Genomic DNA, 24,622 nt, shown 5'->3' with positions numbered 1-24,622 from the left:
AAATGTTTTCCTAAAATATTACTTCTTAAGTATCAGAGAAGTCATACCGTGAAGAAACCATATTACAGAATGTTGGAAATATTTAGCACATAATTCACTTCTTGTTGCGCACCATACAGGAGAAAGACCATGTCATACAGGAGAGATATTCTTGCTCTGAATGTGGTAAATGTTTTACACATATTCCAAATTGTTAAATATCAGAGAAATCACTTAGGGAACAGCCAAATTCATGTGCTGATGTGGGAAAGGGTTTCAAAGTAATTCAGAAAAGTATTGTATGTCAGAGAAGTAATGAAGGGGAGAAACGTTATTTTATGCCCTGAATATGGGCATGTTTTACAAGTTCTTGCTGTCTGGATGTCCCATGTGGCTATAAATGAGGTTGGGATTTCCTGCAATGGGTTGGCAGTGGTCTTCTCCTGGGCCTGCTGTGGTGTTGGTAGGAGCAAGAAAGGGAACATGCTGGCAGTTTATTGATGGCCAATGTATGTGGCCCCATGCAGACTCAGACATGAATGTTCAGCTGTGGTGGAGGGCAGCCGCTTGCTAAGTGTTTTCAACATCGGAAGACAGTTCAGGCATGGGAAACCTGCTTGAAAAAGACATAACAAATTAAATATAGATACAAAGCATCCCTGACTTAGGAGACATCCAGACAGGGAGGCAGCATTATTATTGGAGAATGGGTTTTAGAATGTTTTTAGAGTTCCTTATAGGGAGTCCAAAGAGTTGAAACTGTACGGATATTTGATGTCAGCCATGCATTATGCACTGTAAATGGTCTCTAAAACAAAGCCCAGAATATTCAGCCTGATTCATCATTTGTCAATTCCAAAGAAAGATTCGGTGACTAATGGGATCAGTAAGGAGACATGTTCTGCATCATACACCTCGCTTGATGCGGCCATTCTTTGAGAGGCATCTTCCTGAAGCTTTCACCTCCTTAAAAGAGTGGGTGCTAAGGGGGGAAATGGGAATCAAGTCAGTTATCCACTATCTGGACATTTTTCTTTTCATGTGACGAGACCAGCGTCTTATGAAAACCTATAATGAATGGGGATAGTATTGGGACAGTCATGCTCTTCAGATTTTGATGATCAGTGTCAGGACACCAGGGCATTAGAGTCAAGGCCCACAGAGTAGCCCTGGTACCTTAGTGTTCTTTGGATCACGCAGACAAAGAGGAGTGGTAGCTATAATAGTACCTTTATTACAGAAGGTGCAAACACAACTGTAACACAATAACTATATTAAATCGCCAACATCTAAAAACCTCCCCAACACATCCCCAGATAAAGATATGAGGAACCGTTACATATGTTTAAACAGTATTTCTTTGGCCGGGCTAAGTTGTAAAAAAGTCTCTGGTCCTGATGCTTTTGTCACAATAGCTCAGTACTCAGGTCTTCCAGATTCCTCCGATTTCTACACTTCTAGGCTTGCTGGTCCTGGCCTCCCGGCCTCATGTTCACTACCGAGATGTTAGCAGCCTGGACCCCTGTCACCCTACTCCTGTAGGCACACCAGGGGGTAAATGTATCAAGCTGAGAGTTTTCCGGCGGGTTTGAAAAACCAATCAGATTCTAGCTATCATTTATTTAGTGCATTTTACAAAATGAAAGCTAGAATCTGATTGGTTGCAATAGGCAACATCTCCACTTTTCAAACCCGCCAGAAAACTCTCAGCTTGATACATTTACCCCCAGATGTGCAGACTCACAAGCAGCTCCCATTGGGGCAGAGTTATACTGTTGCACCATGTTTAGCCAGAGATGTGCCTAGATGTAAAATTGTAATCAGGACACACGTTGGAGCTGGTAGGAGACAGATCTTCAATACCAAGCTCAGGATATCCAATAAACAACCCTTGGTCTCCTTGCAGTCTCTTTTTAAACAGTTCAGAATACCCACAGGTGAAATCCTGTCCTGTAAGGTTATCCCAAGTCCATACAGAATGTCATTGGCTCCCAAATCAGGGGTTGGATATGGGAGTGGAGAGAAGTCATCCCCACATGGGTTTCCCCCCAGCTGGTCTAGTGCATAGTAGTCTGACATAGTCCTAGAGAGAACAATAGAGTAGCAAACTGGTTACTGCAGGGCTTAATCCCAGATGATGAATAGCAACTTCCTGTTTCAATCCCTTCTATACATTTATGTTGTGAAAGGGGCTCCAGCTGCTCCAGACTTCCTGTCCTCACGAAGGGAGGGGGTAACTGGCCAGGATATAGTCCAGCAGACAATTTGTAGTCCAAAAGAGGCACATGGAGCCCACCTGGATATATATTTATGAACCTGTAGTTTTAGTCCATTGACTCTTCATTCAGAACCATATTATGAAATCCATATACTTCAACCAAATGAATCCACAGAGTCTTTATTATTATTATTATTATTATTATTATCATTTATTTGTAAGGCGCCACATGGTTTCCACAGCGCCGTACACAGTACAAACAGTAGACCATACAGGGCAAAACAGTACAGAACATTAAACATAAAATACCAATACTTCGTAAACTCCGGGCAGGCAAATACAGTAGAGACGGAGTGGAAGAACAGGTATGGATACAGGAGGAAAGAGGGCCCTGCTCATACGAGCTTACATCCTAAGGGAGGGTGGACAGAATCAGGCACAGAAGGGACCCAGTGAGGCAAAGGGGAGAACCGAAGAGATGAGAGGTTAAGTGGATGGTTGGTAGGCCTTAAGAAACAGGTGAGTTTTAAGTGCCCGTTTGAAGGAGCACAGGTTGGGTGAGAGACGGATGGAGCGAGGGAGGTCGTTCCAGTGAAGGGGGGCAGTGCAGGAGAAGTCTTGGATTCTAGAGTGGGAATTATATGTGCCAAATGGGGATAACAATATATCCAAATACTAGTGACCAGATACATACCTTTGTATGGGGGGATTGTAACTGTAATCCTATCTCGGCACAATCAGCTTTTCTGTATCACTTTCAGTTTATATCTATTGTCAGACAGTGCATGGGGAAGCTGGGGGGGTCAGTGGCAGAATATGGGTTACACTCCTTCCTGATTGGGACAGTAATGGAGGTTGTCAGCTGGGGCTGAAGTGACAAGATGATTATGTATATAGGGAAATGGGAATCAAGTGGTTTCAGATCTTATGTAAAGCTCCAGTTTCTACTATAAAGATTTAAGAAAAGGAGGTAGGAGATGTATTTCCAATTTGGAAAATCTCTCCACCTCTACCCCAGTCCCTCTCCCTTCTCCCCCTCATCATAAAAAATTAAAAAATAAAACAGCAGTTTTATTTCTATTTGTTATATATATCCAACCTTACATGGTCTATCTTTGGTACGGGAAAAGTCCTCACTTGTACACTCACCACGTAGGCCGTTAATTCCCAACTACCAATTGGAATGTGACATAGAATATAATCTATATTTCTATAGTCATTTGTATTTTTGCTTTGTTTTGTTTTATTTTATTTTTTGTTTCCTCTCCGATTTTTAGATTGTGTAACCTTGGTTCTTATTTAATGTCAACAACATGTACGGTTGTGCTGTATATTGATATCTATCTGCTGTTACAAATAAAAAGTTAAAAGAAAAGGAGGTAGAAGGGGGATGAGATGTTGGGGTAGAAGGTGTGAGAGACAGAAAACACTAAGATAATGTGGTGAAGGTACGAGGACATGGTGGAGTATACAGAGAGTACCCCAGGAAGAAGAGGAGAGTGGACAAGGGAATAGTCAAGGAAAATAAGATGGTAAAGTGGTGGATACCTAGTAGTATAGCTGGGAGTATGGTAGGCTCAACTAAAGAAATGTGTAATTTAATCAATTAAGAAAGATCTAACTAAGTATTCATAATGCACAAGACAAAAGACAGAAAAAGAGTTAAAAATTTATATGTATGTAAATTAAATGATCCTTTAATGAGAATTAATGACACAGTGCAGCAGGTGGGAAATAATATCACACAAAGAGAGTTATAGAGGCCGGATACCCTGTACCTGTTCTACTAACAACTACCACAACTACCACTGGTAGTTCTCCTGAACATGATCAATAAATAAATGATGATGATGATCCAGCTGGAAGCAGGAAGACACAGAAGAGGAATGAAAGGCCAGGTAATGCCTTAATTTATGGTGAGTCATAATTATAGGTTATACTGATAATATTTCTCTAAATGATTAATTCGAGAATCCAATACACAATACATTATGTGATAAAAAGTAGCACTTAACTAATACATTAATAACAGCAACTCTGCAGACATGTTGCCCTGTTGGAATCGCTCATACAGAGCAGACTGGCGCAATATTCACGCATGTGGGAATCAAGGAAGGAAAAATGACTGGTTTTATATATATACATATACATAAATATACATAAATATTTAGATAGATAAATGTGTGTGTGTGTATATATATATATATATATATATATATATATATATATATATATACAAGTTAACCCGTGCATGATACTCATGCATTCTAGTCAAATCAAGCTACTTAAGGTCTTAAAAAGGTTCTTGTCATGCATTTGGACCTAGCCCAGGCCTCCTCAGGGGAAGAGCGTTAGTTCCCGACGCAAGCGGCCTTTTTAATGTGTGTTCATGAGGTAAAATTACCTCACGAAAATAAGTTTGAGCCCTACCAAATTTCAGCCCTTTTTGAATTTTTTTTCCCACACACACTAAGAATTTAGTAGGTCAGTATATAACTCTCAGTTTTTAGACTATCAGACCCACCCTGTCTGTTTGCTGAGAGGAAGCAGCTTTTAAATCATGACCTCTTTGCCTAAAGAGAATGTGACCTGATCGTGCTGTCTATGGAACATCATTCCAGATAAGCGGAAAAGTTTTTATTTCTGGTACGCATACATCCATATACATGTGGATTTGGGGACCCTTAATTCATGCTAAGGGACTTGTTATTGATAATACACTGGTCCTATGCCGTGGAATTTCCATGTTTGATACGTCTGATGTCTAATAAGTTTTGATTTCTGTACAAAACATTTCTCACACTCAGAACATGGAAATTGTGTCTCATCTGTGTGAGATCTCCGATGTTCAACAAGATTTGATTTATATACAAAACATTTCCCACACTCAGAACATTGGAATGGTTTCTCACCTGTGTGAGTTCTCTGATGTTCGACAAGCTTTGATTTATATGCAAAACATTTCCCACACTTAGAACATGTAAAAGGGTTCTCAGCTATGTGACTTTTCTGATGTTTATGAAGAGATAATTTAACTGTACAGCTTTTCCCACCCTCAGAACATGGAAATAATGTATCATCTGTATGAGCTGTACGATGTGTAACAATATCTATGTTATCAGGATTACATTCCTCATGATTAGAGAGTTCAGATGATTTATCTCCACTGTAAAGTATTGGATATATATTTAGGGTAATTGGGTTTTCTCCTGTAGAATCTTGAGTGATGTTGTAATCTTCCATTTCAAAATCTGTAGATAAAATCAGTTGCTCCCCCAAGATATTCTTGCGTTTACATCCATCTGCTGAAAGTAAAATAAATGTAAGGAAGGACATTGAGCTGCAGATTACAATACCCAAAATTTTCAAACTATGAGCGAGTTGTTCAGCTGTTTAATTTCAATTTGCAATTGACGAACACTTCATTACAACTATAAAAGCGCATTATCAAGCACATTGTATAGATGCAGTCATAATTGGAATTCTTGTAATGACTCAATAAACAAAATATATGACTCTTTACTGTAATACATTTTATTACTCACCTGTGCCGATATCTGTAGGGATTTCCTCCTCCTTACACTGCTGATCACCCCTCACATACGTCTCTTCCTCTCCCTCTATAATTTTTATTTTAATATCAGTCAGGACGTCATCCTAAATAGCCCTCAAAAGAATGATAATTTTTTAGTCAAGTTTTTTTATTGGTATTTCAAAACAGAACATAAAGAAAATAATTATTTTTGAATAAACGTGATAGATATAAAACACCGGGTGTGACACATTACATCAAAGATTAGTAAATTTCCAATACTTATGCAGGTATACAAAAACATACAGAATAATATCAAGACTGACAATAATACAGTATATATCAGATGGCACTAAATCCACAGCGCTGCACAGAGAACTCACTCACATCAGTACCTGCCCCATTGGAGCTTACAATCTAAATTCCCTAATATACACACAGACCAAGAGAGACTAAGGGCAATTTAATAGCAGCCAATTAACCTACCAGTATGTTTATGGAGTGTGGGAGGAAACCGGAGCACCCGGCGGAAACCCACGCAAACACGGGGAGAACATACAAACTCCACACAGATAAGGTCATGGTTGGAAATCAAACTCATGACCCCAGCCAGTGCTGTGAGGCAGAAGTGCTAACTGTTAGGAACCCCTCCAGCCAGTACAGCAAAACCCGGAGTCTGCTCCGAAAGTCCGGTGTTCACTGTTGGGACAGACTTGGCTGCAGACAGAAGGTTGTGAGATGTCCACTGGCTGGGGAGAACCCAGGAATAGAGTTACAGAGGGCGTAGAGTAGGAAGTGCAGAAGCGAGTCCGGTGAGACACCGAGTGGATGGTGTCAAGACTGATATATCACTCATTGCCACTGGAATAAATAAGGAACAGTTGATAGAGAAGTCCCCTGATCCACAACGATTTCTGTACCGGTACTTGTCCGGAAAGGAACGGAACTTACAGTGATAGGTAAAGATGATGAAACTGAACGTAGGCAGTAGCCAAGGGTAACTACAACCCACAGTACCGGTGAGAGTCTAGAGATTTTAGGGAAATAGTTCTTAGGCGATTGCCAGGGGTAACTGCAACCCTCAGTACCGGTGAGAGTACGGAGATTTAGGGGCACAGTTCTTAGGCAGTTGTCAAAGGCAAGAGGGGGTTCGACTGTTTCTGCATTATCCACAAAGAACTCTTCCCACAAGGCAACCAGATCAGGTCCCTTGCCCATTAAAGGTAACTAAAAGAGTTCAGGTTCCAGAAAGATTGAGCCCCTGGTAATGGCAAAGTCTACAGACAATATAAGAGGGGAATGGTCGCAGAGTTGTATCAGTCTTTCTAATGAGTGAAAAAGGGGGATGGACCAATCCGCTCCAAGGTCCGGACAATCCTCTTGGATATGTTTATTTATAATATATAATCAGAGGGGGTGCTCTCATAACTAGAATTATCTAGAAAATAACAATTTAAATTTAAATAATAATAATAATAATAATTTCCCATGACTAAGCCTAAATTGGTGAAACGTACGTCGGGCACGTGACGCATGACGTCACAGACCCGGAAATAGAGAGCCGATCAGCGGGATCTCCCGCGACTGTGTCTCGCTAATCTAGAGTTATTTTTCATTGCTAAATAATAGGCAACTCCTCTATAGAAGACCAACCTTAGGTTTTTTTTTTTATATTAGGGGCAATACCAGGCTGTCTCATTAGGAGGTACACATTACGAGTGGGACCTTCAACAAGCAGCCTATACACATCCCTGTATACTTAAAACACATGCCCAGAAAGTGCACTGTATTTTATTTCTTCCATACCATAAACCTTGTTGCTGTTGGTTTGTAGGGAAGTTAATAAAACCCAGCCATATATTTGGTAATACTATCATATGAAGGGACATATCTGAGGATACATCGATAGCACTCAGGTTAAGAATCACCCTGTAATGCAATCTAGTAAGATCTATTTGGAATTTTCCAATTTTGGATATATACTTTGCAATACCAATGCATGAAGGGATATATTTGAGAGCCAATATATCGCTAATATTCTGGCAGATTATGACCCTATAATGCAATCCAACAATAATGATGTAATAGATTAGATTGGATTCATTTTCACAATAAAGGTGTATTATACTGTGGCACGTGTATTAACATGGACATAAATTTAATTGTCCGGTTATTTATATCTAAACTGGGTATACATATTAAGTAACCATCACACTTATAGGCATTCCATTATATGTAATGCCCCTTTTTGATGGTGTACTAAGTATATATGGAACTGCTTGCTATTAATATCATATATATTTTTTACAATATATCTGGTATTTCCCCCTTTCTCTACACATGACAAGAGACACATAAATACTATATGGAAGCGTTTCATATATAAACATACGCCCATGTCTCAATCTGTGTGAGATTTATATTATTCTATGTTAGCTACAGAGTGCATTGCCAATGCCTAAAGGCTCTTTCTAGAGAGACACTACACAACAGGTCTTAATGGTCCCATGAATTATCATATTATAATTACATAATTAGAGGACCAGACCCTAGTTATCACTAACAACTACGGTACTATACGAGTTTTCTATTTTGATAATATTTGACCGGTTCCCATTTTTGGGTCATTTTTAATTCTCCTTACACTATATTTCAATTCTATTCACTTGTATATTTTAAATTCACCGATCCAGGTGGGATTTAGCTATCTGTCTATCTCGCATTTTTAAGTAACCATCAATAAAGTTGATTTTATATTGATATACTCTCTCGGACAGGAGTGCCTCACACACTACTTTGTTCAGCTGATATCTATTGTCATCTGTATTTGTTATTTTCAGTCTTTCTAATGTAAGATTTTGGCTATGAAGGCACAGGGAGGGGAGGTGCCCCGGGTGGAGCTGCCTAAGAAGGGATGCGATGAGCTTGCTCCACTGCGAACTGAGCCGTAAAGTAATCCTTCCCAAAAGCTTGAATTAACCATTTCTCCAAGAAACATTCAGTACCAGGCCCCTCCACTTATTCAGGTAGCCCCACAAAACGAGTATTATTGCATCAGAGACTCCCTTCACTATAAGAAAGCGTCTGCTTACATGCCAACATCTGAGCTTCCAAATTATCAATTTGACCCTTCATAGGTGCTGTAGCATCTTCTAGAGTCTCCGCTTCAGCCCCTCACTATTGGATTTGTTGCATATCATGTCTGAAAAGGGAAAGGTCGGCCAGCACCGCCCCAATGTTCTCCGACGCCCATTTTCAGATCTGCCAATAGCCTGTAGAAGCTGCTGCAATGTGACATCAGGGTAAGTAGGTGAGGTTGGTGCATTAGGAACAGTGGTAGTTTGGGAGGGCACACATAATGGAGTTTCTCCAGAACTGTCAGTGGGTGTAGAGGAATAGGCAAACCGGTCAAGCCATCCGGCCAGAGCAGCATGATCATATAACGAGGAAAATACATCCCAATATAGAGGAATGGGTATAATAATAGTGTTGTATTTCATGGATAAGCACTTGTATGAAAGTCTTACCATGAAAGTACCCAAGGCAGGATCATAGGACAGAGTCAAGATAGTATAGACACCACTTCTAAAAGGCAAACTGGATAATCCAGATATGGGAATAAGGTTCAATAAATAAGCTAATGACTGTCCCACAGGAGTAATATATATTAGATGTCAAGTGCCAGGATGTTATCACAGCACAAACAGGCAAGATAGCATAAGTCAAATTACAGCCACTGTGTGAGGTACCTGCATGCACTCAGAGCCTGAGGCCCAGCTGTTGGGGATCCAATCTGTATCTCAGGATGGAAGGCTGACTTGGAGCAACAGAACTGTGCAGCATGAGGACAAATCGCTGCTCTCTATGGTGGAAAATAGGGCACCACCAAGACGTCAGCCCAGATTACAGGACAGGAACAGAAAATGTCCGTCCCCAGCTCCCAGGGCAGAGGGGCATAGTCTACAGCATTGTCATGTACTCGAGTCGCACACAGTAAAGGGAAGAGCCTGAGCAAGTGTCGGCACCCGACGACCTGACAGTGATGGGTAAGTATGGTGATCTGTCTCACCACAGCAGGGGTCCCTGGGGGTGTCCGCACCAACAGTCAGCGCCGGCAGCACGGAGAGGCAGAAGCGCTGTCCACCAAGGAGTCAGGCTGCAGCGGGTCCGCTCAGGTAGCAGCCTCCGCACACCAGGCTGGGGTCTTGAAGAGCAGCGCGGCAGCTGCGGATCAGGAGAAGTACCCCAGAGGATGCCAAGAGGGGTAAGTAAGCTCCAGGACTAGACAGAGTCCAAATAAACCAGCAAACTCAAAATGGAGGATAAATGCAGGAATTTTAGGATGGAGAACGTAGCAAGCATACTTGTACTCCATGCATGTCCAGGACACGACCCCTTTAAGAATATTATAATAAATAATATCTGATTTAATAATGTGAGATGAAACAGAAGAATATGAGAGTATAAGATCCACGCTGTTTTTTTACAGATAATATAATAAAATCACTTTGGCATTTAGGTATTTGGCAAGACCCTAAAATGTCATCTACCTGAAACTCCTGTGAATAAAGAGTACGGAGATATCTCTCTGGGGTATTTCTGTTACTGGATCCATCTGTAGGAAACACACAGTGACTGATTACATTGTTTATACAAGGAGAATATGTGACTCTTGTCTGTAATAAGTGTTTATTACTCACCTATGCTGATTTCCTCCTCCTTACACTGCTGATCACCCCTCACATACGTCTCTTTCCTTCCCTCTATAAATTCTAATTTAATACCAGTCATGACGTCATCCTAAACAGCCCACAAAACAATACAAATATATTTAATAATAACTGATTTAATCATTTATGATGAGACAGAGGAATGTCAGTGTATATGACTCACACAAGTTTTTTTTTTTTTACAGATCATATATTGGAAAATTCACTTTAGTATTTGGCGAGACCCTAATATGTCACCTACCTGTGGACTACTGTGATTTTCCTGTGTACAATCCTGTGAATAAAGAGGACACGGACATCTCTCTGTGGTATTTGTGTTACTGGATCCATCTGTAGGAAACATACACTGAGTGAATACATTGTTTATATGTGATTATCAGATGATGTGTATCTAGGTGGCCTTCAAAACTGCTCTCTCCCCTACAATAAATGAAAATCTCCTCTTACCCAGTGATTTGAGAATCCAGTGATTCTCCATCATTACGTCTTTGAAAAGATTCTTCTGCCCTCTTAAATACGTCCACTCCTGCATGGAGAAAAAGACAGTGACATCCCAACACTTTATAGGAACCTGATACACCCAATGATACAGTCATCATGCAGACACATCACCTAGTGTTACTGTATTATGTCCCATTCCAAGCAGTCACCTCTCCAGTCACCAGCTGAATGATCTTGTTGGGCAGTTCCAGGATTTTCTTGTCATTGTTTTCCTCATGTATCAGTGAGTGAGGTGGAGGCACCGTGATGGGGCTCTGGGTCCTGCTCAATACTCCTGACACACTGGAGGGTGGACCACCAAATCTCTGTATCACTATGGTGCAATCCTGTGTATTGAATTGGAGAAAAAAATATGAAGCTCCATGTATTTGGAATTTTTAGGAGTTAACTACAATACAATAATAGTATATTTTACAAATACAACCAATATCCTATATGTAACTATTTCATATATACAGGAAAGTAGAGTGTATATAGCATTTACATCTACTGCAGCTCAGTGGGCTCACCTATCACCCAAACCTTCAGTGGGTTCACCTTTAAAGACAAGTTTAAAGTGGGTTCTTGTAGTAGACAGAGGACTCAGAATGGCCAACCTACGGAAGATAATAGGAGAAGTAAGTGCTAGATACATTCTACTAGACAGTCCATATAGGAAATCACTTACAGGTAGGACAGGGGTTGGATTTGTAAAACTAGCCCTTCTTGTCCATTTTGCACATTTAAAAAGTCCAGGAAAGTGGAAACATTCTATAATTGTAAAACTTACAACTAAAAACACAGCAAAACCTGTAACTCATTTTAATCAGAGTTGGTATTTCAGCAGTTTGAACAGTGTAGTAAATCGTACAACTCCAGTGAGTAAAACATAACCTAGCACAGTCCCATTGGGGTTGCACTAATTTAAAAATCAAAATCCATTCCTAATTTTAATAAAGCATTCACTACGCTAATATTGAAACTGAGGAAAAGACCCACAATCCATGGCCTCCTATGGCCCTATCACACTACTTAATTTGGATATTAAGCTGCTGGCTAAAATCATGGCCACTCGTTTACAGTCTATTTTCCCATCACTCGGTGATTGAAATATGTATAAGCCATCGTGGCGGTGGCCTCCTCGTCCTTACAATATCCTTCCAAGAATATACTACTTAGCCTGGACGCCAATAAGGCGTTTGATGCAGTATCCTGGCCCTATATGTATGAGGTACACAAACGTGGGGCATTCAGAGAATATTTCACTGCTCTGATAGGGCCTGAGTCATTAAGGAACGTATCTCTGTTATTTGTGTGTATCATACGCATTTCCCTTCTGCGCATGCCCAGAACGAGGACACTCGGCCGTCAACGAAAGCAAGTCCGCTGCGTATGCCAACGCAAATGACAGTTACGGCGGTCTACGGTTCTTTTGAGATTTCATATTCCACATATGTATTGTACGCATCCTGCAGTGTCTGGTCTAGTACAGCAGAGTGACCCTACGCCCATAGTCATCACCACACGTATCCTGAGATCCGCTCCTTGCCGACTCCAGGAGTACGCAGAGATGATTTACGTAACGTTGAGAACAACTGCACGATGCGCTCTGTATGCTGCCTTAATGACTCAGGGCCATAAGCTTTTTCTATTCTTGCCCAACCACCTCTCTACTAATCAATGGCCTGATTGGAGAGGCGGCACCCATGACGAGGGGTACACGTTAGGGCTACCCCATGTCACCCTTACTCTTCAACCTAGTACTTGATCCTATGCTTGAGACCTACATACTGTATTTCGGGGCGTCCGTGTTGTATTTATCAAGCTGTCCGTTTGATAAATCCCTGGCATTATACCTGATCCTTGCTTTACCTGACGCTACTTGGCTAGAAACATAGCAATTAAATTGGCGTAAAGCACTATCCCATATCTAGGTATAGAACTTTCTAAGAACCTTGGTCTCTTCTATCAACATCATATCTCGAAAGTTGTTGGGAACCTAGTAACGAGGTTGAGGGCTGGGGTCATCTTTGTCTTTACTTAATGGGTAGAGCAAATTTACTTAAGATGAAATCCTCCCCTAGACTTGTAGAGTATTTCAAAACTTCATTTGGGGGAAAAAAATCAAGAATTGGGCTATTGAAACTTTAACAACCCAGGACTAATGCTGGATTTCATTTGGCCAATATAGAACTCTATAATCAGGCTGCTCAACTTCAGTACCGGAGGGATTTGATACAAGGGTCTGACACCTATGCGGATACCTCACCAGAACAAAATTTCCTCCCTGGCCTAAAATTGACTGCTTTCCTACATCTACATGACCACAAGGTATCAGCGACAGTTCTTGACAACCACCATTTTATGTCCACTAGAAAATTGTGGCACATCATACATACATTGAAACTAAAACCTTACTTATCTATCCATCTTCCTCTATTTGGGAACCCTAGTTTTTAGAATGGAGAGGCTGCCTAGCTATTCACTATCTAGAATGACGCGGGGGTTAGAACGGTGGGGCAGTTCCTTACTCAATCTAAGAAACCCTTGACTTTCCAACAAACAGGGAACCTGCACGACGTCATTAGACCGTGCAACCTAGACTTTTACAGACTCACATTATGCAAGTGTAGTGACCAGACCATTTTCTCAACAGGATTGGGACCCACCCGCTCTACTATGATACATTGAAAACGGGATTGGATGGGACGCTTTGTACCTACTAATTTTTTACTTCTTTACAGCTCACAGTGTGTGTGATGGGACCTGTTTTATTCCTTGTTATATATCACTATATAGATTATTATCCTTTCTATAATATTCATCCATTATAAACAGTGCGTGTGCTGGGAACTGTCTTATTACTCTTTATATATCACTATATAGATTATTATCCTTTATATAATAATAATAATAATAATAATAATAATAATAATAATAATAATCACCCATTATAAACAGTGTGTGTGCTGGGAGCTGTCACATCCCTCTGCATATATAGTAATTACAACATCCCTCTCCTCTATATAATAATAATCTCCCATTATAAACAGCATTTTATATGAGCTGTAATGTCTCCCTATACAGACTCCTCTGTATAATAATCCTTCATATCTCTGCTCTCAGCATAATAATAATATATTGTTAGAAGATATTACCTCAGCCTTGTACAGGTCCTGGATGTTGTTGTTATATATGAATGAGTTAAAGCTGCTCTCCAGGTTGTAAAATGGCTCCTGCAAGAGTATGTGACCACGCCCCCTCTGGAACGTCACTGGTACATAACTGTATCAGCTGTATTATGTCTGGGAGACTAAAGGAGAATGGCCGCCGCTGTTCTACATTAAGGACAATACAGTAATAACCTATTTTACTCTAGTGATAACATTACTGCTAGTCAGCTATATGCTACGTTCATTACTAGGTGTTAGAAGCTAAATCCCTTTCAGATAATTCTGTGACATCACGAGGTCATGTGACTGCTGTAGTCACATGGTACACAGTGCAGGAGCTGCTGCTGGATAACTTCCTGTTCCTGTGTAGTGGAGGAAAGGTAAGAAGTAGTGATGTGATGGGGAGGGGACATGTGTGACTAAAGGTGCTGGGCAGAGAGGGGACATGTGTGACTAAAGGTGCTGGGCAGAGAGGGGACATGTGTGACTAAAGGTGCTGGGCAGAGAGGGGACATGTGTGACTAAAGGTGCTGGGCAGAGAGGGGACATGTGTGACTAAAAGTGCTGGGCAGAGAGGGGACATGTGTGACTAAAGGTGCTGGGCAGAGAGGGGACATGTGTGACTAAAAGTGCTGGGCAGAGAGGGGACATGTGTGACTAAAGGTGCTAGGCAGAGAGGGGACATGTGTGACTAAAGGTGCTGGGCAGAGAGGGGACATGTGTGACTAAAGGTGCTGGGCAGAGAGGGGACATGTGTGACTAAAGGTGCTGGGCAGAAAGGGGACATGTGTGACTAAAGGTGCTGGGCAGAGAGGGGACATGTGTGACTATAGGTGCTGGGCAGAGAGGGGACATGTGTGACTAAAGGTGCTGGGCAGAGGGGACATGTGTGACTAAAGGTGCTGGGCAGAGAGGGGACATGTGTGACTAAAGGTGCTGGGCAGAGAGGGGACATGTGTGACTAAAGGTGCTGGGCAGAGAGGGGACATGTGTGACTAAAGGTGCTGGGCAGAGAGGGGACATGTGTGACTAAAGGTGCTGGGCAGAGAGGGGACATGTGTGACTATAGGTGCTGGGCAGAGAGGGGACATGTGTGACTAAAGGTGCTGGGCAGAGGGGACATGTGTGACTAAAGGTGCTGGGCAGAGAGGGGACATGTGTGACTAAAGGTGCTGGGCAGAGAGGGGACATGTGTGACTAAAGGTGCTGGGCAGAGAGGGGACATGTGTGACTAAAGGTGCTGGGCAGAGAGGGGACATGTGTGACTAAAGGTGCTGGGCAGAGAGGGGACATGTGTGACTAAAGGTGCTGGGCAGAGAGGGAACATGTGTGACTAAAGGTGCTGGGCAGAGAGGGGACATGTGTGACTAAAGGTGCTGGGCAGAGAGGGGACATGTGTGACTATAGGTGCTGGGCAGAGAGGGGGCATGTGTGACTAAAGGTGCTGGGCAGAGAGGGGACATGTGTGACTATAGGTGCTGGGCAGAGAGGGGGCATGTGTGACTAAAGGTGCTGGGCAGAGAGGGGACATGTGTGACTAAATGTGCTTGGTAGAGAGGGGACATGTGTGATTAAAGCATGTGGGCAGAGGGGGCGTGTGTGACTAAAGGTGATGGGGAGGGGACATGTGTGACTAAAGGTGCTGGGCAGAGAGAGGGACATGTGTGACTAAAGGTGCTGGGCAGAGAGGGGACATGTGTGACTAAAGGTGCTGGGCAGAGAGGGGACATGTGTGACTAAAGGTGCTGGACAGAGAGGGGACATGTGTGACTAAAGGTGCTGGGCAGAGAGAGGGACATGTGTGACTAAAGGTGCTGGGCAGAGAGGGGGCATGTGTGACTAAAGGTGCTGGGCAGAGAGGGGACATGTGTGACTAAAGGTGCTGGGCAGAGGGGGCATGTGTGACTAAAGGTGCTGGGCAGAGAGGGGACATGTGTGACTAAAGCATGAGGGCAGAGGGGACATGTGTGACTAAAGCATGTGGGCAGAGGGGGCATGTGAAGGAGAAGTTTCTTCCCCACACGGCCCCTCCTCAAACAACAATAACCTGACAACACTTGCTAACTTTTCTCAGATATTCCCCATGACACGTATTACATGATCTTTTCCCTGACAGGCCTCCTGCCCACAATCGTGTCTCACTGCTGCCCACCAGCTTTTACCTCACAGGCCCCGCTGCCTCAATCCTGACACCTCTCTTACTTCAAAATGAAAGAGGCGCCTTTTATTTGAAAGAGGAGTAGATCCTTAGCAGTGAATGAGATAATAATACAGAGATCATTATTGCCATAGATGTTGGGGTTTTCTTTTTTTAACTGTATCTAGTCAGAGTTTAGTTAGATGATATTATCATTACAGGCCATTAATATAATTGCTTTTGTCACAAACTGTACATAAGACACCTCAATTATCTCACAAAAATAACAATACATCCAGATTTCAATGCACTGTTTTTAGGTGGCGTACTTCAGCCTTCTCACTTATCCATAACTTTAAGTTTTGGTATACTTCAGGCATTAATTGGGGATACCAGGAACCACTGTAGTATATTGTAGGGAACAGGCGAAAGGGCCATTTAAGACATCCTAGAAGTTCACCGACACTCCTCCTGCTCTATACTCTTCTCTCCTGTTAGGCCTTCAGTTTAGATTAAGTGCCCCCCCCCCCCCCCCCTTCACAATGCTGGGTAACTCTGCGGGACCTAGGTATAGACGCTACAGATGTTCCCAGGTAGTGATTGCAGGAATGGCCGTCACTGCTTCACAGTGCTCTGTAGTGCACAGTGCTGGAAGATAGGTTTAGCAAGTTGGAATGGCTACTTGTTAGTGTTGGGGCAGCTTCATGTTTCCTTAAGGGGCCTGGGTCAGGTGGGGGTTACTGGGTATATATAAGCCCCCACTGGGCACTGGATGTGTGGACGGTGAGTCCTTTTGTACAGCTACAAATGCATTTTTTCTTGTACTACAAAGCAATTTTTGTTACATACCATCCAGACTGCTGCAACCTCCATCTTGCTGTAATGATATCTTGGTACCCTACAGTCCATTCAAATAGTCGCTGCAGGAATAACCTCCCTACTCTCCATCATTAATTACTGTTCTGCTACTGAAATCATCTTGTTTTCCATTTTAATTATCTTTTCATTGCAAAAGTATTTAGAGCTGGCCAATCCATTTCCACTTGTTATATCTATTATCACAATCTGTACGTACCCACCCTCTGCTCACGTTGACGCTTTATTTTTCCTAGGTTACCTCTGCTCTCAGGACTTCGACCCTTCTTGAATGCTGCCCCTGGAAATCTTCACAGAATGTCTGTCTGTCTGTCATGTATGGTCTCTAACTGCAGGACCCTGCTGAAAGCTCATCTGTTTACCGGACAGTTCACATAGTGCTTGTGACTTACTTCTCCCAGAGCTGCGCTCCAGAGGGTAAAAGGACACGTTCTGGAGCGGACTGTTATGTGTTTTCTTCTTTAAAGTATCCGTTCATCAAGCGATATTAACGAAGGAGTACACAAGAAACATAATAAAAACAGTTTAATTATTTTATTTCTACTCCTGAACTTCATGTTATTATCCCACCTGATGAATTTAACGCGAAGAGTGATAGTTGTGTTGTCACTTGTTATGATGAGGACCAGCAAGTGGAATATATAACCTGATATTGTAAATGGACGTTATCAGACATTTGTGTGCGCTGTTACATACTACAGACAGCTGAGCTTTGTAATATATATTTGAATATTTTGTAACCAATACATAATGTGATGTAAACAACATACTGAAAGCAGATTTTTTTTTTTGTATATTGGAGAGTGAAGGGTTGTTATAAAGAAGTTATTTCTTTCACCATTAATATTACAGCATCTTTATTATTTTGCCTGCTATACTTTCTCCAAAACATCTCAATCTTTAGTATATCAAGTCTGTATTTTACCTGTAATTTCTATGCCAGCCAAGGCTCTCCCCCAGCAGTGGAGGACCCAGGAGGGGGTGAGTGATCCAGGGGCTGGCGGGACCACCACACTCATTGGGGTATATTTACTAAACTGTGGGTTAGAAAAGGTGGAGATGTTTGAAAGTAACACGGCCTGTGCACTATTACTGTTACTACGGTAATACTGCACATTATTACCGCTAGTGCGGTAAGTTTTAACGCTGTTTGTTTTGCTCAGGGAGCAGCGAGCAGACGTCCGGGTTCAAATTACTGTTATCAACGGTGATAGTGCAGAAGCCGATTGAATTCCCCCCTAGGATGATCTTGTTGTTAGATGTGTACACATTCATATGAATTGTTAACGAGTAACCACAAGAGAAATTAGCTCTTAAAAGTTTGTCCTCGTATGTACATTTTATCAAAATAAAAAATAAATGGCTAAACTAATGTTATTATTTTGTTAGGGTGACTTGGAACCAAATTCAAGACACGCTGCCCACATTATACTATCATGTTACTTTGTACTGATACTACCTCAGTGATATAAGACAGTAGTAGACTTACAAGATTTCAATCTTGAATCAATATAAGCCAATATGTATACATGGATATCCTCCTGGAATCTTGTCCTCTTACTGGATCTCCTTTATGATAGGTGCTCAAAAGACAAGTGACAACTGACCTGACAAGGCACCAAAGAAGCATAAAAGCAATGTATAATACAAATATTGGCTTATATTGATTCAAGGTTGAACTCTTGTAAGTGTATATCCAATAGGGGATTGAGAACACCCATCACGTGGTGTTTTTGTCGTAATTATCAACCCCCACTGGATCCTTGGGATATTTAGTGGTTTTCGGTGTAACCACATATTATATGTTACGCTATGATACGATTTTTTCTTTTCACTTTTTTTATGTGACCATAATCGTGGTGAATGCCAGAAATCTGAAAGTTACTTTGATCACTGCAAATTTCTGGAATTTGTGGAAGACATACATCAAGATGGAAAGAATATATATATATTATTTCACAGTTGACTCTTTAAAACTGTTATTTTAGCACATTGTATGTGGATTGTGTGTGTGTGAGAACAGAGGCTGCTTTCAGTTGGCCTGCGCAAATATAACCAGGTTATAACCGATTAGTTGAGATCATGTGTCCACGTTACCAAATTCCATCACAATCTTATTTCTGCTTAACAGCAATTGCTGTACTGTGAGGTTAAACAAAAAGTCCTTCAGTCCCTAGAAAATTTCATTGTACCGACTGTCCACTTAGCTACAGATTTGTGACAAGCGTCACTGGTCAAACAAAAGACTATATAACTGTGACAGCCCACTGGGTTGTGTATAATACACAGTGTCAGGTCATTCACCGCACCCTGCCATATAGCCGCTCACTAGGACAGATGTGATGCTGCCCCTCACACACAATTACCTTCACAGACAAACTTTTAGATTGTAAAAGCAACATATATAAATATATATATATTATATATATATATATACAGTATATGCATTTTGTTTGTGGGGGGAGGGGGGGTGCTGCTCACAATCAAACAGTTCCCTATTTTTCCCCACTAAATATTTCAGATGTCGCTGATACTGCCCCTGGCACTACTGTCATCAGATTTAAACATCTTTGATTTTAAAATTAAGAAAGAATAGTTTTTGTTAACTCTTAAATAGTTAAATAATATACCCATCTGCTTCCACTTCTAAATGGCAGCTGAGAACAGGAAGGACGGCTATACATTGAAGATATCGATCCAATACTCACGAGATCTGACATTTTACATGAAATGACATTTTGCCTCATTTTCAGATCGGAATTTGGAGCAAGACACTGAGTCATGTCTCAATTCGACTCTGTACCCTAAAATTCCTGTCTATCTAATTCTATCTCCGTACCGCTCATCTCTAGTGAAACATAAAAAAACAATGTGGGGGAAAAGTAAAAATTCTTCTTGTTTCACACACAACAATGAGAAATACCCCACTAAGTAGTCTTATGCCAATATATAGATAGTTTTTTTATAACATAACCATTCAGGTCATGGCTTCACTTCCCTATAATTCACACAGTTCATCCATGTTACACATATGTACATAACTAAGACATAGGGCTGTCATACATATGGCCATTTACAGTTACACGGCTCTCAACCAATGGCTGATCAGGGATTACTGGGCACTGAGCTACCTGGGTTGGTGATGTCACAGAATTCTCTTCAATCTGATTGGTTGGAAACAGCTGTTTACACTTGAATTTCAAACAGAGCGTCTGTCATCTCCACAGGTAATGTAACAAGACTGGGACGGGGATTATATTATAAATGGGATATATTCAGGGGGTGAGAATAATTTACAGTCTGTGTATTCCTGGTTTACCCATCTCTAAGCCCTGTGTTAATGGCTTTAACCTGGTAACAATATTTACAGTACAGTATAAGTATAAAAAGAATGTGGACCTGATTTTAAACCCAAATACATGTAAAAATCCAATTAAAAAGTAATGTGGAAAATAGATATTTGAGTAATGTCAAATACTTTACATGAAGCATATCTTCATGTAGCTACTTCTGCCATTGATTTAATTTCCTATGACAGTAAGTAACAAGCTTAGTGGGAAACAGTCACTATCATATTTTTACAAGAACTATATTTAATGCTGCAGTTTACATTAGAACGTTACACATGAGAATGTTTGATTTTGGCACACTGGGTAAGCACTTGCCAAGGTGATTATTGTAGTCTGGTGTAAGGTCCTAATGCAGGTTACCCATAGACTGGTCATTAGGATACCTCCTACCTGCCATCAGAATCGTTAAGAGGTACAGAATTCAAGATAACTGGGGGAGATTACTTTGTGGTTTGCCTATGAGTAGTGACTAACGAGATTGTGTTTGACCTAATAGATTGGCAGATTCACAAGTAATTCCCCATGATTCACACAGTTCATCCATGTTACACATATGTACATAACTAAGACATAGGGCTGTCATACATATGGCCATTTACAGTTACACAGCTCTCAACCAATGGCTGATCAGGGATTACTGGGCACTGAGCTACCTGGGTTGGTGATGTCACAGAATTCTCTTCAATCTGATTGGTTGGAAACAGCTGTTTACACTTGAATTTCAAACAGAGCGTCTGTCATCTCCACAGGTAATGTAACAAGACTGGGACGGGGATTATATTATAAATGGGATATATTCAGGGGGTGAGAATAATTTACAGTCTGTGTATTCCTTGTTTACCCATCTCTAAGCCCTGTGTTAATGGCTTTAACCTGGTAACAATATTTACAGTACAGTATAAGTATAAAAAGAATGTGGACCTGATTTTAAACCCAAATACATGTAAAAATCCAATTAAAAAGTAATGTGGAAAATAGATATTTGAGTAATGTCAAATACTTTACATGAAGCATATCTTCATGTAGCTACTTCTGCCATTGATTTAATTTCCTATGACAGTAAGTAACAAGCTTAGTGGGAAACAGTCACTATCATATTTTTACAAGAACTATATTTAATGCTGCAGTTTACATTAGAACGTTACACATGAGAATGTTTGATTTTGGCACACTGGGTAAGCACTTGCCAAGGTGATTATTGTAGTCTGGTGTAAGGTCCTAATGCAGGTTACCCATAGACTGGTCACAGAGCCGTAACGACGGCGGTGCGGGCGGTGCGACCGCCCAGGGCGCAAGCCCAAGGGGGCGCAGCCGCCCGTTACCTGCCTCTGTGCCCAGAAGAAACCACGCTCTAATTTAAGCAACAATTCATTCAGGGCATCAGAAGCAGTTCAGTGGAACGCAAGTGCGTTCCACCGAAAGCAGGAAGTTCGGCATTTGGAACGCATTTGCGTTCCAAATGCCGAACTTCCTGTTTTCGGTGGAACGCACATGCGTTCCACTGCTTCTGATGCCCTGAATGAATTGTAACTTACCGGATACACAACTTACTCACAATTCCCGGATACACAACTTACCAAAGTGTCCCCTGTATATCCCGCACGGTAAGGTTGTGACTTTTGTAGATCTTTGTTACAGATATTACAGTGATAGGAAACGGAGGGTAGTGGAGGGAGCTGTATGTGCCTGGGATCTCCCCTCCAGACAGGATTTAGTGAGCAAAATATGAAGTTGCACTGACTTTCTTATAGAGGATTTGTCTCTAATGCTTGCTACTGATAGTAAATGTAGAATTTAGCAGATTATATACATCCAATATGATTCAGATTGTTTTGGTGAAAGGAAAAGTTGATTTCCACCTCTATAAAAATCATGTATTCTCCCCTATAAAATATCCTGTTTTTGCTTCTGTCAGTACCTTTTTGATTAAGATCTCTCATGAGACAATGTCCTTTGATTTTCCATCTGTCTTCTAATATCAATAATTTGGTTTGTACTTTAATATAGAACCAGTGCCATATATCTATATAGATATAAATGTATATACATGCATTTAGCTTTTCATGCATTTGCAAATATGTGTAACAGAATTTTTTCAGTAAAGTGCCAACTACACCCCCACATTAAGCTGGCCACACCCACTCGGCAAATGTCACGCCCACTTAGATGGGGGGCGCCGGTGCCCTGTCTCGCCCAGGGCACTAAAATGTCTAGTTACGGCACTGACTGGTCATTAGGATACCTCCTACCTGCCATCAGAATCGTTAAGAGGTACAGAATTCAAGATAACTGGGGGAGATTACTTTGTGGTTTGCCTATGAGTAGTGACTAACGAGATTGTGTTTGACCTAATAGATTGGCAGATTCACAAGTAATTCCCCATGATTCACACAGTTCATCCATGTTACACATATGTACATAACTAAGACATAGGGCTGTCATACATATGGCCATTTACAGTTACACAGCTCTCAACCAATGGCTGATCAGGGATTACTGGGCACTGAGCTACCTGGGTTGGTGATGTCACAGAATTCTCTTCAATCTGATTGGTTGGAAACAGCTGTTTACACTTGAATTTCAAACAGAGCATCAGTCATCTCCACAGGTAATGTAACAAGACTGGGACGGGGATTATATTATAAATGGGATATATTCAGGGGGTGAGAATAATTTACAGTCTGTGTATTCCTGGTTTACCCATCTCTAAGCCCTGTGTTAATGGCTTTAACCTGGTAACAATATTTACAGTACAGTATAAGTATGAAAACTTGGACCTGATTTTAAACCCAAATATCTCTAAGAATTGAAAGGTGAACACAAAGGGGAACATTTTCTAAAATGGTTTTACAGAAAATGTGTATTATTATTATTATTATTATTATTATTATTATTATTATAAATTTTTAAGGCCAACTGTGCTTTACAGATTAGTGAGTAAAACATGTCATACATGAAACAGGTACATACAATATAGATAAAATAAAAGCCAATATAAAAACCAAGGGTAGGGAGAGAGCTTACAATCTAATGAGAACAATCAAAGTGCAGCAAATAATGTATAAGCCAAAAATGCCCCATAGCTAATAAAAAATGCCCCAGTTAGTGCCTTGTGCATTTCCTACACCAGGTCTGACGTTCTATGGGCCCTAGTGATAGTCTCCAGCCCTTTATTCAGGTAAGCCCACTTGTGGGGTCACAGGGGGAGCAGCAGATTAACCTGTATATAATAAAAGAGTGAATCTACAGGACTGTAATGGTGCCCATGTGCATTAGCCCCAATGTGAACTAAACTAATCCAGAACTAACAAAATGATTTTAGTCCATCTTGAGCCCCCCGTGATAGAGAACCAAAGATGGATGGAGAGAAAGGGGGTGAGTGGAAAGTAACAGAGATTTGAAAGGATGAGGAAGTAATGGGGTGAGGGGAGAAGGATGAGCGAGGGGAGACAAGACAAGGTTGGGGGTAAAGTGTAGAATACATTTAAACACAGTGGGCCTGATTCATTAAGGAGAACAAAGCAATAAAGGACTATATTTGATCCTAGACAAAACCAGGTTAAAATGCAAGGGGTGCAAATGAGTTTATTATTTTGCATATAAGTTAAATACTGGCTGTTTTTTCATGTAGCAAACAAATACTTGATAGCTTTATTTTTACACCGAATTTTAAAGCTGAACTAGGACATGCCCTACCCCTAAATTTACCTCACTCTCCAATGCAACATGGTTTTGCCAAGGTGCAAAGTTACTCATTTATTTTGCTTTTCTTTCCTTAATGAATTAGACCCAGTACCTTTGGGACACATTTTTTGAGACCTGCTTTTAGTAACTTTTTTTATTAAATAATGAAGAGCTCTGAAAGTAACCATGTTTTGAATAATTTTCCTAACAACAGATTGATCGCTAAGTCTGACAAGAGACAGAAAAATGAGTGAAGACAAACCTGTCATCCGCAGTTCTTCCAGATGTAAGAAAAATATAAATGTGTTCGTTAGGGCGGGGAACCCAGTGGTAATATCAAACAAGAATTTAATACGGACATTTAGGGCACCCAGTGGTACACCCAGCACCCCCCATCCCCCATCTTTCATGTAAGTCCGATGTAACTTGTTGAGTCCTGAAGCCGCTGTCAGCATGTTCTGTT

At 41.1% G+C, this 24,622-nt stretch overlaps 1 protein-coding gene across 1 annotated transcript in view; it reads right to left on the bottom strand.

The window, feature by feature from the left end:
• Window positions 1–4,695: 4,695 nt before the first annotated feature.
• The window catches only part of LOC142108367 (zinc finger protein 529-like), a 37,140-nt gene continuing 17,213 nt past the window's right edge, over window positions 4,696–24,622 (bottom strand). Inside the window, exons 2-5 of the mRNA XM_075191993.1 lie at window positions 10,907–11,030; window positions 10,701–10,789; window positions 5,743–5,854; window positions 4,696–5,502 (exon numbers count right to left, since the gene is read on the bottom strand). Coding sequence (XP_075048094.1) covers window positions 4,904–5,502; window positions 5,743–5,854; window positions 10,701–10,789; window positions 10,907–11,030 — 924 coding nt within the window. The 3' untranslated portion in view covers window positions 4,696–4,903. The remainder of the gene's footprint in view (window positions 5,503–5,742; window positions 5,855–10,700; window positions 10,790–10,906; window positions 11,031–24,622) is intronic.

Source organism: Mixophyes fleayi, chromosome 12, assembly GCF_038048845.1.
Source record: "Mixophyes fleayi isolate aMixFle1 chromosome 12, aMixFle1.hap1, whole genome shotgun sequence".
NCBI lineage: Eukaryota > Metazoa > Chordata > Amphibia > Anura > Limnodynastidae > Mixophyes > Mixophyes fleayi.
The sequence above is the reverse complement of the archived record's forward strand: the minus strand, read 5'-3'. Positions and strand labels throughout refer to the sequence as shown.